General features: G+C 34.8%; 1 protein-coding gene across 5 annotated transcripts in view; it reads left to right on the forward strand.

Annotated features, from left to right (window-relative positions):
• UBR1 (ubiquitin protein ligase E3 component n-recognin 1) overlaps positions 1-16,472 on the forward strand; it is a 60,492-nt gene that overhangs the window by 23,503 nt on the left and 20,517 nt on the right. For 4 of the 5 annotated variants that reach the window (XM_064424514.1, XM_064424513.1, XM_064424516.1 and 1 more), the window contains exons 15-30: positions 578-758; positions 1,641-1,702; positions 1,918-2,028; positions 3,051-3,116; positions 3,226-3,327; positions 3,946-4,009; positions 4,417-4,541; positions 5,475-5,527; positions 6,485-6,587; positions 7,111-7,159; positions 8,660-8,814; positions 9,718-9,817; positions 11,497-11,606; positions 12,239-12,328; positions 13,881-14,068; positions 14,185-14,390. In XM_064424514.1, coding sequence (XP_064280584.1) covers positions 578-758; positions 1,641-1,702; positions 1,918-2,028; positions 3,051-3,116; positions 3,226-3,327; positions 3,946-4,009; positions 4,417-4,541; positions 5,475-5,527; positions 6,485-6,587; positions 7,111-7,159; positions 8,660-8,814; positions 9,718-9,817; positions 11,497-11,606; positions 12,239-12,328; positions 13,881-14,068; positions 14,185-14,390 — 1,765 coding nt within the window. The remainder of the gene's footprint in view (positions 1-577; positions 759-1,640; positions 1,703-1,917; positions 2,029-3,050; positions 3,117-3,225; positions 3,328-3,945; positions 4,010-4,416; positions 4,542-5,474; positions 5,528-6,484; positions 6,588-7,110; positions 7,160-8,659; positions 8,815-9,717; positions 9,818-11,496; positions 11,607-12,238; positions 12,329-13,880; positions 14,069-14,184; positions 14,391-16,472) is intronic. The other variant, XM_064424515.1, reaches the window with a different exon arrangement.

Genomic DNA, 16,472 nt, shown 5'->3' on the forward strand with positions numbered 1-16,472 from the left:
TTTGTGAATCTTCCTGACAACTTTTGAAATAGCAGCTTTTGCAAAAGCTCTCAGTTGTTCAGTGTAGTTCTCCACAAAAGAATTGGTTTGAAAGAATTAATCTGGGTGTGACAAAAAGAGAAAGGAAGGGACTGTATTGTTGCCATGATATTTTCTAAAAAATCCTTTTGCCCGGATTTTTCTCCTGAGAAGCTGAGGAGCCTCAAGAAAGAAATGTAAGCAGTAACTATCTGCTGCTGGGGGATGCAACAGGCACAGCTTCAATTGGTCCATGTAGATTGTTTTCACTTGATGACCAGTCTCAGCCACCTGTGTTGAGGCTGTGAGCAGTCACAAGATTTTGTTACTCATTCCTTGCTTTTTCTTTCTAGCCTTCTGATAGATCTTTTCTCTCTATCCTTTTCAGTATAGTTTTAGTTTATCATTTTAATATAATATAATATCATAATATAATATAATGAATCAGCCTTCTGAAACATAGAGTTAAGATTCTCCTCTCTTCCCTCATCCTGCAACCCTCGAACATCACCATACTGTATGATTTTTTTTTTGATGCTTCATGTATTTTTAATTCTAGGAAGAGCTGCTGCTCAGGTCCTACAGAGAATGTCATAAAGCTGTGATGAGGTGCAGCACAAATGGCCGCTCTCGGGAGAAGACAGTATTTCACTTATGTGGCCATACCCTGGAGAGCAGACCTTACAGAGTGTCTGCAGATCCTGTCAGCATACATTTACCACTGTCTAGGACTCTTGCTGGTAAGTGATGTGTTTTGATTGTTGATTAAACTGTGCTTGTCATCCATCTCTTGTTTCTTTACTCCAGAAAACACTTGAATTAAGTGCTTCACAGATGAGTTGCTCTCCAGCTTTCTGACATTCTCATGATCACAAAGACATGTTCCCCATATGTCCCACTAAGGGAAAGTTTTTCTCAAAACAATATTACCATGGAGGTTGGAGAATCTCTTTTTAAAGGGAAGAGAGAGAAGTCAGTCAAGAAGGAAAAAAAATTCTTTTTAATGAGATCCTTAATTTTCTCTGAAGTGTTTCTGGTTCTGTTTCTATCTCCTTTATTTAAATGAATGTCCACTATTACTGTATCTTGAATTTAGTTTCCAGCCATATCTATCTTAGGACTGTTAAAATGCTCCTCCTGGAAGACATATTTTGCACAATGCCAGGATAGGCTTCCGGTCAGAATATAATCACTGCTTTCTGTAGAGTACAAATGAAATCTTATGCTATTATTAAGCTGTAGATTCTTTATCACATCATTTGATACCAAGATACCACCTGTTAAGCCTTGTAGTCTTGAAGTTCATTTACTACTGATGTATGATTTAAATGTGAAATTGAAAATTTATTTATTATATATTGCATCTCATTTTGGATGGGGTTGATTCATTTAATGTAAATTTATTCATAAAATAATGGATTCTAAGGCTAGTAAGAACTGTTGTGATAATGTAATAGATCTTCTTTTAAACAAAGGAAAGTATGAAGTCTTTCCTCAAAAAACTTCGACTTTTTTTTCTGTAATTCTCTGAATTGTAGATTATTTAGTTAACGTTTAGAAGAAGTTGGAGAACCTTCACTGATTTTGATTTATTTTCTGATTTTTCTTCCTTGGTTTTGTAGGTCTTCATGTACGATTAAGCAAGACTGGAGCCATCTCAAGATTGCATGAGTTTGTTTCTCCTGTAAGATACTTTCTTTTTTTCCCCCCAAGTGCTTTTGTGATTTATACTCTGGAAAGAAAAGTCTCAAGCTATATCCTCTAACCTTCATGGCACACATACAAGTTATTTTTCAGCTGTCAATATATCTCTGTTCATTAGGACTTACACTTTTAAAACCACTGGTAGATTTGTTCTGAGGTGTTTTGTTTATTTGTTTTTCCTTTCTTAAATTCTAGGAAGAATTTCAAGTGGAGCTGCTAGTAGAATACCCTTTGCGGTGTCTTGTCCTGGTTGCACAGGTTGCTGCAGAGATGTGGAGAAGGAATGGGCTCTCCCTGATAAGCCAGGTACTCCCTGCAGAGTTCAGTGCTGAGCTGATCCTATTAGTGTTTGCAAAGGTTGCTCAGCAATGCTGCCTGTGCAGAGAGAGGTCATGGGGTCACTCCTACAGTAAATAGAAAGTTTCTAGGTGGAAACTTAGGTGACATGGTTTTATTTCTGTCTTCAGCAATGGCTTACCTCCTTGTCTTAGATGACTATTTTCATCTCTGTTATGACTCTTTTCTACTGTGTGAAATAGTATAATGTTGCTGATGTCTACTTGTAAGCTACTTTCAGATCCCATAATGACTGCAAAAGTACTTGTTAGTACTCTTGCTTATAACATAAAAGGTTAGAAGTTCCTCATGATGTATGGACATTATTATATACAGAAGTGAAATTGTTTTAGGCTCACACTAAACTTTTGAGAACCCTATAGCTAGACATACAAACGTTTTCTAATACTTCTGACTTCTGTTGCAAGAGTAAAGGTAAAGGGAAGAGTCTACCCTGCATTTGTCTCATTTGGCTTCACTTTGGGGTGGTTTTGGTTTTGTAGCTTGGTTTTTTTGGTTGTCTTGAGTGTTTTTTTTGTTTGTTTGTTTGTTTTGGGGCTTTTTGTGGTTTTTTTTTGTTTGGTTTGGTGGGTTTTTTGTTTGTTTGGTTTGTTTTTGTTTCCTTTGATGGCAGAAATTCTCTGCAAACCTTGCACAGGACCCTTTGATGAAATTGAAGTAAATCTTGGTCAACCCCTGCAGAACTGTCTGAGAACTGGGGTAGGAGAAGGAGGATGTTTTGACTTAATTCAGTAGCAGCCATTGGAGTTATGTCCTCTTGGAAAGGGGTGTGAAGTATGGCATAGATTTTTTTCTGGATAGGTGAAAAAACATTTTTCACTTCCACTAAAGTACATATTTATTGTGAAAGAAATGTGGACTTTCCTTCACTCAATAAAGATGTGGTACAGTTTGAAAAGCCTCAGAGATTAACTGATGCACATCTGGTGGTACATTACTTTATATATCTATTTTGTTTTCCTGTTTCTTAGGTATTCTATTATCAAGATGTTAAATGCAGAGAAGAGATGTATGATAAAGACATCATCATGCTCCAGGTACAATGTTCTGAATCACTGCGTAGTTGTCATTTTTTAAAAGTTCAGTTTAATTTGCATGATTTTGAAATAGCAAGTGAAGTTCATATTAATTTAGATTTTTTGATAGATAGGTGCATCTCTTATGGATCCAAACCAATTTCTCCTGCTGATACTGCAGAGATATGAGCTTGCTGATGCTTTCAAAAAAATTAAACCCACCAAAGATCAGGTAAGTAGCAAATTTTTCTGCTGTTTAATTTGTCAGCTCAGAGTGTGTGAAACATCAATAAGAAAAACTAGCTACTGTTGATACCTGCATTTTTAAGGCCACACTAGAAGTCAAGTAAACACAGGAGCTTATGGTTAGGTAAATATTTTGTATTTGGAATTTGTAGAGGCTTCTTCAAAATTAGCAAGCAAGTTTTGCCCCTTTTGGACCTGTGGAGACTTGTCTGTCTCCACAGGGCATCTACCAAAATCCATGAAAATGACTTTACTATAGCATTTCTATGTCTCTTAAGCCACGTTACATGCTTTTATTTTGCTTGGAAGTTTCTTGGGTTTTTATGCTACTTCTTGTGGCTTAACTTTGACATAACCCTTCATTTGGGATACTTTTTTAGCAGTTTCTTTTCTTGCACATGAATCTTGCACTTCAGTTGCTGTATGCTATCTGCTCTAACAGAGCAGGCACTTTTTCCAGCTTGTTAGAGTGGAAATTTCTTCCTAGAGTACAATGTTACAGCAGTGTAGTAGATAGAAGGTTGAGCTCAGTGTCATTTGGTGGATGGATTTTTCTGCACTTTTGTTTTTGTTTTTTTTAACCTGTTTTCTCTCATTCTTGCAGGATTTGATTAAGCAATATAATGTTTTAATAGAAGAAATGCTACAGATTCTTATCTATGTTGTGGGTAAGTTTCATTTCTCTCTGTTGTTGTCGTAACGGATTATTAGTTTGTCAGAGCAGGCTTGATGACATAATAGTATAGAGAGGATACTGAAGAGTGCCTCTTCTAAATAGATGATTCAGTAACAAGTATTTTTGAGCTGGAAACAATAGGAGTTGGACAGTGTAAAAAGCTGTTAGATAATATTCTACTTAAATGTCAATTATGAAGTTAAGAGAGTCCATCTCGACCCATTTTGTTGGGAAGCTAGGCTAAGAATAATGTTTACTCAAGAGTCTTGGGAAAGGCTTCTGGCAAATGCAAGCTTATACAATGAAACATCCCAGCAATACCATTATCATGGTGCAGAATTCAAATTTGCTTTATACCGGTCATATCTGCCATTCTTCTCCTTTTGGTTCATTTGACAGGGGAAAGATATGTGCCGGGAATCAGTAATGTGACAAAAGAAGATGTAATAATGAGAGAAATCATCCATCTGTTGTGTATTGAACCAATGGCTCACAGTGCAATTACCAAGTCCTTGCCTGAAAATGTGAGTCCTGATTTATTTACTTTTTTCTTTATTTATTATTTCTTGTTTTATGTCTTTCTTCTTTAGCTTTTATGTCTTTATGTGGAAGCATTTCTAATATAAAGCATAAATGTTGGTTTGAGAGTTACAAAATGGCATGACAAAGGGGCTTACACACCTTACTGATGTAAAGGTCAGTGTCATAGATTCAGGTATTGGCTGATCTGAAAAAAAGTTTTATGGGAATTATGCTTTTTGATTAAGCAGTGAATTTTTTTAGAATTTTCAGCTCTAGTTCTCCAAGGTTCAAAAAGAAAAGTTGTGAAATTTTCTGGTTTAGCCCTATAGAATGTAGGTTTTACTCTGGATGGAGCTCTATTCCATTCTGGCCTGTGTACCACTGATAAATTTAAGCCTGTAAATTTGATGACTTAAACCTGTCCATTTGAAGTCAAGTGTTGTTCATGTCTATTTGAAAACAAAGATTTCCTTGCCATTCCATTACAGTTGTTGAAGATAGAGGCAAAGGATGTGGATTAGATTTTATAGTCTGTGGAAGTGTTCAGGGCCAGCAATCAATGCAAAAATACCTAAATTTTTGTTGTAAATGAAATAGTCTTAAATATTATCATAGTAGCCACATTCACTGTTTAAAATATCGAAATCTCCTTTTTTCCCCCTTTGTTAAAGTTGGGTAAGCATTGACCTGTTTCTAGAGGTCAGCTCTGTTATTAATGAAGTTCTGCCTTATTAAGTGAAAGTATTGTGTATCTTTGATACTTCCTTGGAATTTGCCCAGTATGAATATCTGCTTTCTGATTAACAGCAGGCAAAAGATAATAGTTAATGAATTAGGGAATTGTCTGAATTTTTGTGTATTTTTGTTACGCATAATGTAATACTGAAGATATTTGAATCATTACATGCTTCTCCCAAACTAAATTTTTTTACCAGGAGAACAATGAAACTGGCTTGGAGAATGTAATTGATAAAGTGGCTACATTCAAGTAAGTTCTTAATGTTGTTTTATAAATAGCTTGAATGTGAAATAATATTTCTTAGATATATTTGGGTTAATATGGGACAGTCTCTGTTCAGCTAATATTTTACTATCTTGAAATAAATATGTTTGCAAATATGCTTAGGAAAGAGCAGTGTGTGGAATATCCTACACTGCTGCTGTTTCTTTCCCTTTGCCACCCTCTTTCCTCAAATTCAGTTTAAGGAGTCTTGGGAGTTCAGTGATCTCAAGTCCTAGTGGCAGAATCTTCAAAAGTTCTTTTTTTTCCTAAGATGGTCAGGAAAGTTAAGAATTCACCGTACCTTTGACAATTACTATCTAGTAACTGTTGTGAGTGGTACTTTGTTGCTAATTTTCTGGAACTTTTCCTTTTTTTCTGGGAATTAATTATATATAAAAATATAATGTGTGTATGCAAATATAGAACAATAGATTGTAGTTGAGAACAAGTGAGAAAAATGTCTTATTTTAGTATACCTTATTTTAAATTTCATGTGGCTTGCTTGTTCATGTTTAATTGAGAGCAACTGTAGGTGTACCTCGGAATCTTACTTAGGAATTACATGAAAAGTTAAAAAAATCTCACTGGCTGGAAAGCAGCCAGTATTACTTGTTTTATACTTTGGTTGAAGAAGGGATTTAATTTTATGCGGTGACATCCAATGTCTGAAATTCTAAGACATACAGTCAAAAGGAATTTTCAGAGGCTATATGGTATGCTTTAGATGGTATAGACTAGAAATATTTTGCTGCTGAATTGTTTCTTCGTGTAGATCCTGTATTGGAAATTTAAGAGTCATAACTGTGCTCACTCTCTGCTTTTAATAAGTTAGTGAGTAGCCATTACAATTCCTGCTTCTTTAGAAAACAAATTGTGTTTGCATTCAAAGATGTGCTGAATATACATTATTAATCTGTATATTGTGAAATATTTCTCTGTAAGGAAACCGGGTGTCTCTGGTCACGGAGTTTATGAGCTGAAAGATGAATGTTTGAAGGAATTCAATATGTTCTTTTATCACTACACTAAGACCCAGCACAGCAAGGTAAGCAAGTGTGAGATTCGCTCTCAAAGGTTAAAAAAATAGTACATACTTAGCAATGTTTAAAGAATTTTGCTGAATTAATACAGTGTAAAGAAACTGGTTCAATAAAGAGTATCTGCAGCTCCCTTCAAAATGAAACATTCCATGAAGTTAAAATTTTCAATACAAATTTACATGGTATGGCTTGCATTCGTGTTTCCTTTATGGCAGCTTGTGTATTTACTCTGTTATCTCTTTATGATAAAACCAAAATGGGATAAGAATTATCTTTGCACTGAGATACCCCAAACTTTGCTTTTGTAACTCTTACGGAGGAAGCAAATATGTCCATTTATCTTCATTACAAATTTAAATCCAAAATGTAATGTTGTTAAACGTGTTTCAGACGAAATTCTTGTTTGCAACCAGACATTTACTATGTATCTCACCATATTTATAGCATAGGGTTTCTCATAATTTCATTAATCTCATTATTGTGTACTTCTGTAGAGGTGCTGATACAACAACACTCCTTTTTCTGTAGGCTGAACATACACAAAAGAAGAGAAGAAAACAAGAAAACAGGGATGAAGGTAAAATTCTAAAATTGATGATTCAACAAATGTGCTAATTTGGTAGTATATGTAGTTTATATATAGTGAGCTTTAAGAGTTGTCTTATGACTTCGTAGTGGATAGGTGAGTTCATATTAAATTTGTTGTGATTTGTAGTAGTTGTCATTAATTAGTACCTGCCATATTTTTGTCTTTTTTCTTTATCATGGACAGGAATTCTGGAATTTTTAGTTTAATTTACATTTAGGGAAACAAACAGGGCACAGTAGTTTTTGACAAAACCATGAACTCAGATTTTATGGTGGAGTAACTAAGAGGCAAAAGCTGTAGTGTTCTTTGTGGGCAGTTTTTTTAGCACAATATTGACACATAATAGTGGCATGTAGAGAAGATTGCCACAGGAACTTATGCTCATATCCATTCTGTAATATGCGAATGAGAGTTAAGTTTTAGAAAGAATTTTTTATTAGCTATGAATACATAAAACAATGAACGCCCGTGTTTCTATTGTAACACAAATGTTATTTCCCTTTTGAGTTTACTTTTACCCGTTCAAGTCACAAGCATTTAATTTAGTGGATTTGAGGAAAACTGAACAAATAAGTACAATGAACAATTTAATAAACTCAACTTTTCCCCTTCGCCTTTCACTCTGACAGCTTAAAATGTTATCAGAGGAATTATTTTGTGGAAATTTTAAAAAATGTGATTATTTAAATGTAATTGTCAGAGATTTATGTAATTGGACAGTATGGTTCCAAAAGACCAAGATGTGTTGGCACTGATTTGTGTTCCCCTGAGGCTGCATTTATTGTTGCATGTGCTTCCTGCATATTCTTTTATGTGGCTGCACTGTCTTTATCAGTAACTTCATTCAGACTAAATTGTCTAAAGAATGATGGTTTCAGAAACACTGCATTCACAGAGGTCCTCTGAAAAGAGGCACTCTGAGAATAGGCATCCAGGTATCTAAAGAAGACTGGAGTCTGTGGTTCCTGGTAGGAAAAGGCTGTGGTGTTAAATGAGGTGCTGTTAGTAGATGCCAAGATTCCACATCGCAGTTCCAGTGTTAACTCAAAGGTACATAGCCAGAAATGACTGGAAAGCCAGTAGTAGAAAAAAATTTAGAGCTCCAGACATGTGACACTGTAGTGTGAGACACTACAGTCTGGAAGCTCCACTCCTCAGTTCTGTTTAACTACTTGAAAACCTTTTATCTGATGCAAAGCACAAATTATATGTTGAATAGTGAGACATAAATAAGGCAGTTCAGAGTGTTAAAAATTTGCATTTATAGACGTAACTAATACTTGTGATTGATTAACTTAGCTTGCATGTCTTATATATAAGAACTCACTAAAAGTACTTAGCATTGCCAAAGATGAAAGTTGACTTAGGCACACAATTGTGTTTGAGCATGTTTTTACTCATTTAAAGGTCCAGTTTTTCTTTCACTGAAATAATTAAGTTCTGGGTGGGATGTCAGTTCATTGATGTGTTTGCACATCTGTTTCCTAGCATTGCCACCACCTCCTCCTCCAGACTTCAGTCCTGCATTCAGCAACGTGGTGAGGATTCTGAACTGTGATGTTATGATGCACATCCTGCGCACCCTTCTGCAGAGGGCAGTGGAACTGGAAACCCACTTGTGGACTGAGGCAATGATCCAAATGGTATGGTTAGCCTTGGTCATCTTCTGATGGTCATTCCTGTGCTGACTGCTTATGAGAAGAGCAAAATATATAAAGATTAACTTGTTAATTCTGTCCGCAAACCTGTTTTTATAAATCTTACTGGGAAAGAAAATATTTTTGTTATTAATTATCTATCTCTGCTGTAAAATAGAAACATGATACATAATAGTATTAAAGTTTTCTATTTTACTTTCCTCCTTGTGTTGCCTCATTACTGAAGCTGTTTCAATATGTAATTCTCCCTGCCTCATATTTTTCTTGAAACTTCACAATTAAGTAACTGTTTGATAATTGGAATTCCTTCATTTTTTGAGCTGCAGAGTCTCCAAATACATAAATGTCTTTGGGGCCTCAGTCATGAAATAATAGAATTTTTGTAAGTATTTAAACGTTTAATTTTACTGCAGTGGCTTGAGTCTTTTAAAACATTGTTGAAATGTTCTTTGGAGGCGTTTTTTTTGTTTGTTTGTTTTAGCGGGGTTGTTTTTTTAATATTTATAGAATTAGGACTTGAAATTATAGACAGTCTGAATTAATCAGTTTTGTTAGAGTGTATAGATTGTTTAATTGCCTTGCCAAGCCTTCTAATCTTTGGATTATGGAATTAGCCAAGTACAGATTTTGTATCAGCAGAAGGACAAGATTTCACCTATTACTAATATAAAAGCATGTGCAAGCTGATGAATTTTAGTGCAACTAATATGCAGTAAATTTACATTGTGCTTTTTTTATTTCACCTTTCATGTATGATCTCTGTATTTTCATGTGTTTCATCATTATATAATCAGTATATAATACAGAACTGTATAAAACATCCTAATTTTATGTGCCAGTTTTCCATATCTTAAACATTGAATGAGACTAACTATTCCGTTTTTTCAGGTGCTTCATCTCCTTTCTTTAGGGTTACTAGAAGAGAAGCAGCAGTTACAGAAGTCTCCTGAAGAAGAAGTAACCTTTGATTTTTATCACAAAGCAACACGTATGTTTCATTTTCTTGAAAACACAGACTAAACAAGACTAACTTGATTTTGTAAGGACTCAAACTAGAAGAAATTATTCAGTGATTTAGTCAAAAAGATTTTATTTTATGCTATATAATTAAAACCTGGTAATTTAACTTTTTTTTTTTTTTAATAATTAAGAAACCTGGTTTGGACTAGCTTCCTCTGTTCCCAGTTGTCATGTGGGTTGAAGAGGTTATGTGCTTCTCTTCCTGGGGAAGAAATAAAAAGTAGTTGTAGTGTTACATAACTGAAAATGGTTTTTCCTTCACAAGAACGCATTGAAATGGAAACTAAGAACTCTTTGAAAAATGGCAGTGGATTTAAGTGAACTATGTCCATCTTTGGTTCTCTTGAGCTGTACAATTACTGATGTACCTGCAAGTTTATCTTTTATTATGGTAATGAAAATAGAAACAGAACTTAGTGGCTGTGGAATGTACCCTTTCTGTTTCGAATCTCTATTGAGCATTTCTTAATATTACATTTGGGACTACTCTGTGGGAGTTGGAATCTGCCTTTTCTAAATAATCTTCCATCAGTTGTAGAGTTTCTGCTTCACTGTGTAAAAATAAATTTTAAAAATCCATTTTTAAACTAAACATAACTGTCATTTGTAAGATGCAACAGAGATAAGAATTGTGAAATAAAATCATAGAATTGTTCATATTGGAAATATCTCTCAGATCATTGAGTCCAAATGTTAAGTCAGCACTGCCAGTTGCACCACTAAACTATATTCCTAAACATCATATCTATGTATCTTTCAAATACCTTCTACAAGAATAAATACATAAAACTACTGGAGTCCCTTTATTTAGTTTTTGAAAAACGTTGTGTTTGAAAAGCGCTCCAAATGCACTTTATTTTTAAATTTTTTGTTATTGTTGAGAAAGAAGTATCATCATACTGAAAGTGTTTCCATTTAAGAAGATTCATGTCATCTACAGGAATACAATAGAAGTAATAATTATAACTGAGATGCTAGAGAATGCTTTGCTAGCTTTAGTTTTGCATGAACAGAAAAACCAAAGCCCCATTTACATGAAAGGGATGCAAAAATAATCAGTATTTTTGTAACAAAGCTTTTATGGAGACACAATTCATTTAAAGACAGGTTCTTTAGCAATTTATTTGTCTCCCTACTAAAAATGTAAAATTAATTTTGTATGGTAAGTGCTGCAAAAGAAATATCATTGAAGAGAATGGTCTCCATTTTAAAACATTCCTGTGTTAGAGAAGAGCCTAGAATACTATGGACTCTCACAAAGTTATGAGGAAGGAAATAATTACTCTAATTACAATAGCTTTTGTGATTAGAAGTAAACACGTACACACTAAGCTGTTAGCAAATGTAGGTAAGCTCTGAAGAGCTTTACTGTCTCTCCCTGAAGTGAAAGGTGATTCTTTTTTCAGCAGACATTAAGCAAAGATTTTCTAAAGCAGAAATAATTGATCTACAAGAGGAAAAAATATATTATATATATAACTGTAAGTGTTCAAGAATATACCAGAAATGTAACTACACAGTTTGTGTTCATGTATGTGTATTATATAATTAGCAATATTTTAAGGCATGTCCATGGTTGTAAGAACATTAAAATGTTAGGTGTTTATTTTCCCCTGAAGGTCCTTTTCTGTTTTTCACTTTGTAAAGGAATGGGAAGCTCAGCCCTGAATGCTGTGAACGTGCTAATGCTTCTGGAGAAATTGAAGAGAGTTCCCCAGTTAGAGGCACAGAAGGACACAGTCAATTGGATACTGCAGGTACACAAAGGAGAGATAAGAACAATCTGATTTCAGTAGTCTAGAAAGCTAATATGAAAGATGTTATGATTCCTACATATAATCCATTGCTGCAGTGATTTCTTGAGAAGTTGAATCTGTTGCACCATTGTATTTGCTACTTGTACTATGAAGTATTGGATCAATTATTGCTTGGGTAACTCATTCCAGTAATGACATTTTTACACATCTTCCTCATGTATCTGTTGCAAAATAACAGTAAATAATAAGTAAGGCAGTGTTCTGGGAGTGCACATAGTCTTGGTGTTTCTGTTATTTAGGAGTTTTGAGTGGTTTAATCCATTTGAAAATCTGAAAATAATGTGAAATAAAATACCAAGAGTTTTAATCCTATCTATCATAGAATGGATTGAGTTGGAAGGGACCTTAAAAATGTTGTGGCTCAAAGCCCCTGCCATGGGTAGGGACACCTTCCAATAGACCAGATTGCCTACAGCCTGATCCAACCTGGACTTGAACATTTTCAGCATCCACAAATTCGTTGGGCAGCCTGTTGCAGTGCTTATATATTGTAATATTGGAAATGTATTAATCTATATCATTATAAGAGACAAGTTGTGTTTTATTTTTAACATCTAAGTCTCTGTTTTTAGATGTTTGACATGGTGAAGAGATTGAGAGAAAAGTCTAGTTTGGCAACAGTAGGAACTACATCAGGCTCAGAAGCTACAAAAGGTGATGAGGTAATGATAAAAATAAAGCTTCAGTACAAGCCTTGTATGTAATGTTTTGAATAGCTATTTTCAGTAATATATCTAAATTTAGCATTGCCTAAAATGATGATTTTTCAAAACTGACTTCTGGTATGTTGTCTACGGCTAGGATTTAGTTTCCAAGAATAATATTTTTAGTAAGTGAAATTTGTGCTAAACCTGTTTCATGGAATTATTAGCAGCTGTTGTGAGTTTTGGCTGTAGTTCTGAGTTAAGTGAAGCAATTGAGGGGGCTGAAGGAAGTAATTTGTGCTCATCTTTCCATTTCTTGTATTTGTGAATTGATTACCTTTTCTTTATACTGTCACTGCACAATAATTAGAAATACAAATGCACTTTAGATGAGGTCTTGTAATTTATGTTATCTATCAAGAGGTTAATGTCCTCTGCCCTGATTCTATAAAGGCATGAGCCTTAAGTAATTATTCTGGCTATCAGTCTCTTTGCCTTTCCCTCAAAATAACTTCTGAATCTAGTGGTCAAATGACACAATGAAATGGAGATTTCAAAGATGACTTCAGTCCTAAGGAGTGATTGTGTTTTCAAATGGCATTTGAACAGAAAAGAAGAATCTAATTACCCTTAGGCAGTAGGTGAAGGCAGACCAGTTTGCTCTTAGACATTTTGTTTGGCCTCAGCTTGCTGCCAAGCAATCTCCTGGCTGGCTATTGCATGCCTAGTTCTAAACTTACCACACAGCATATGCCGTGTTTCTTTTTTGAGGCAGGTGTCATATGAGATTTGGTAAGGTATCAAACAAAATACAGAAGTCCATAAGAAATTAATCTTACAGTTCTACTTGTGTAGCAAGTTGTTTGATTTTCCTGGAAAAGTGATGGTACTGTGAATGGAAACCTTGTGTATAATGTTGTATCTGTCCCTTAAGTAATTGGATATGAAGAGTTAGGTTCTGTATGTTTTAATAAAGTCTACCTGTGTTTTTTGAATTCTGCATTTCTAAAGCATAGAAATGCTTTGTTTATGGTTTTTGAAAATATAAGAGTAAATGTTGGATAGAACAATAGTTTTCCAGTGTACCATAAAGAATAATGAAAATACAATACACAGATGTATAAAATGCTGACACATTTGTTTTGTCATGGATAGGCAGTTCAAGATAAAATTTTCTTCAATTTCTGTAAGGGAGATACTGAATACTCCAGGTTTCACTTATGGCAAGAATAACAGAACTGTGGGGAAAACTTTCATGTACACCTCAGTAAAATTTCTTAAGAACAGACATATCTAATTGAAATTACTCAGGGATTATTGATCTTAACTTTGGGCTGGGGATTGTAGTAGTGACCTTTTGTAGACCAAATCCAGTCTTAGTTAATGAACCGTCAACATGTAAAGATTTGAGCTCTTCTTATTTCTATTTCAGATAGCAGTTAACTTTTTTCCCTCATTAAAATGTCAGCTAAGGAATTTGTTGTCAGTGGTTAGAATGCCTATAATGGGGAGTCCTCTCGTTTTCTGATGTTCTTAGTTGCCTGTGATTTCTTTATTCTCTTACTGCAAGACACAGAGCACTCAGGATAAAGAGAAAGCTGAGCGGAAGAGAAAGGCGGAAGCAGCGAGGCTGCACCGTCAGAAGATAATGGCCCAGATGTCTGCCTTGCAGAGGAATTTCATTGAAACCCACAAGCTCCTGTATGAAAACACACTGGAGGCCCAGGGGAAAGATGATGCTACTATGGAAGAAGAAAGGTAAGAGAAAACAGACATACTTGTAGTCTGTGACCTTGTTAGATGTCAGGAAGAACTCAGTTCATTTAGAAAATTCAGCTGGTTATTTTATATCTGTGTCATTTCTGGTCTTACAGCACCTCTTCAGCAATTGATTCCTCCAGAATTGCTTTGGGTCCCAAACGAGGTCCATCTGTTGCTGAGAAGGAAGTTTTGACCTGTATTCTTTGTCAGGAGGAGCAGGAAGTAAAGTTGGAAAGTGCTGCCATGGTATTATCTGCCTGCGTGCAGAAGTCAACTGCCTTAACTCAGAATAGGAGCAGAATTCTTGAACTCTCAGGAGGTATGTGATTTTTTTTCTCTTAGACTACAAGCATTTCTGTACCTGGAGCTTAAACTCTTTCAGCCATCTAAACTCTTGTGTTTGATCAGGTTGCTAAATGGCTTACTGTACTTAAGAAAAATGTGTGCCAACTTTTCAATTGCTTTAAAATCCATTTATAACTTAAATAAGAAGTACATGAAAAATTAGGTTTGTTGTGGAGGGAAATCAGAAAATGCTTTGCTCTCGCAAGACTTAATAAAGGATGTTGATTTAGTGGGAGTAGTTAGTTTGAAGAAAAGCTAAGACTGTTCACAGTTCTCTTTATTCAAGTACAGGTGCAAATTTTCCTAATATGGAGGAAATAAATGAACGTTATCAGAGGCCATTGTGCCAGTCTAAAAAGGGCTAGGGTGTTTGTTTAGGTTTGGGTATTTTTTCCCGTATATGTCCAGGAAATAATAAAAACAACAATATAAAGAATGATAAAAATCTAAACAAGGATCATATGATATCATCTGATGAGTGAACAAAAAATTGAATACAAGAAAGTTACACAGTCACAAGAGTTACATTTGTGTAATAGCATATTGGTAGCTGTGAACACAAGCCCAGCAGAATTTCTTTTGTAAGTAGCAGCTGACTAAACATGATGGAAATTTTTGTCTGTTACTTAAGGGAAAGAAGAAAATAAATACAAGGGTATGGGGGAGCCTAAGTATTCGCTGACATTTTTGTTCTGTTTTTGAAAAAGGAAGTTAGTAATATTTCAAAAAAGATGCTGTCACAACTTGTAGTTTAAATTCCTTCTTATTTTCAGATGTGAGGGTGGTTTTTTGTGGTTTGTGGTCAGCTACAGAGCAAAATGGATGCCATGTCCTATTTTGTAATTGACACTACTATGTAGCAAATAGCTTTAAATTATGTTTGTGCAGTTCATTATTCCTACTTTAGTTTAGAAGTAAACTCTTTATTGTTACCAGAGGAAAGAGCATAATTTTTTCATATTTTCCCATGTTATTACCCTATTTTTTATCATGCTTAAAAACCTTTTCCAGGTTGTTCCACTAATAAGATATTTTGTGTTTTCTCCTCTGGATCGTTAACAAGTACTGAATTGTCCTAGGCCTAGGACAAACTCCTACAGAATCCTGCTTGGTCCATTTTTCTTTATCAGCAAACTACTGATAATGGCATTTTTGAGCCAGTCATCTAGAATTTTTGTCTGGGTCATATACTAATTACATTTCTTTTTTCTGTGGTACAGATTAAGTCCTATGCTCTTGTAGTCAGATACACTTGTAAATTTTCTGTAGTGACATGTTGGCCTATTGAAATAATTGAAAAAAGAAGGGAATGGAGTTCCTTTTTCTGAAGCTGTTTTGGACATTGTTTATAGTACTTATACCCTACTGCATGGTCCTCTGCTGCTCATCAGTTACAAGGAGTCCTGTAAGAACTTTTTTCTTTCAAGATCTAAATAAATGTAAAAATGCTTGTTGCCCCAGCAGAAGTGCAGGTAGTGGCAATTCAGTGTTATGCCATGGTTTACTTTCTTATTTCAGTCTCCATTTAAGTTTGGGCTGCTTTAGCTGCTCTCAAATAGAACTATTTTCAGTACAATTTAGGTTCTTTTTTTTCTTTCATTTTGTTAGATTCAAGTGTGTTTGTTCAAAATCATGAACAGTCCCCCAGATGGGCATGGGGGACTGCTGTTGTTCAGTATGAGTTAGATGTCTTCAAAGTGAAAGTGGGATCCCATTTTGGGTGCACACACAACACAAAGATATCAGTGTATTCTCATAACGTTTCTGTTGTTTAGAATTGTGTAAGATTACTAAAAGACAGACTTGATTTTTGTTATTCAGCAGTGCTTTTTGTGTCAGTGTTTTGAAAATATATGGGATTAGTTGGAGGGAATATTCATCCTACTTGTCCTTAGTAGTTTCATTTAAAAATAAAGTAAGACATTAAAAACTTCATTAACAGTGAATCCAACCACAGATCTGTTCCAGTACAGAAGTACCCTTTTTTCTTTCTAACCCATTTGAATTTTTGCATCTTTTTCTTTATATGGAGAACCTCCAGTAGTTTAAATGGGTA

Source organism: Passer domesticus, chromosome 6, assembly GCF_036417665.1.
Source record: "Passer domesticus isolate bPasDom1 chromosome 6, bPasDom1.hap1, whole genome shotgun sequence".
In the NCBI taxonomy this organism is placed as follows: domain Eukaryota; kingdom Metazoa; phylum Chordata; class Aves; order Passeriformes; family Passeridae; genus Passer; species Passer domesticus.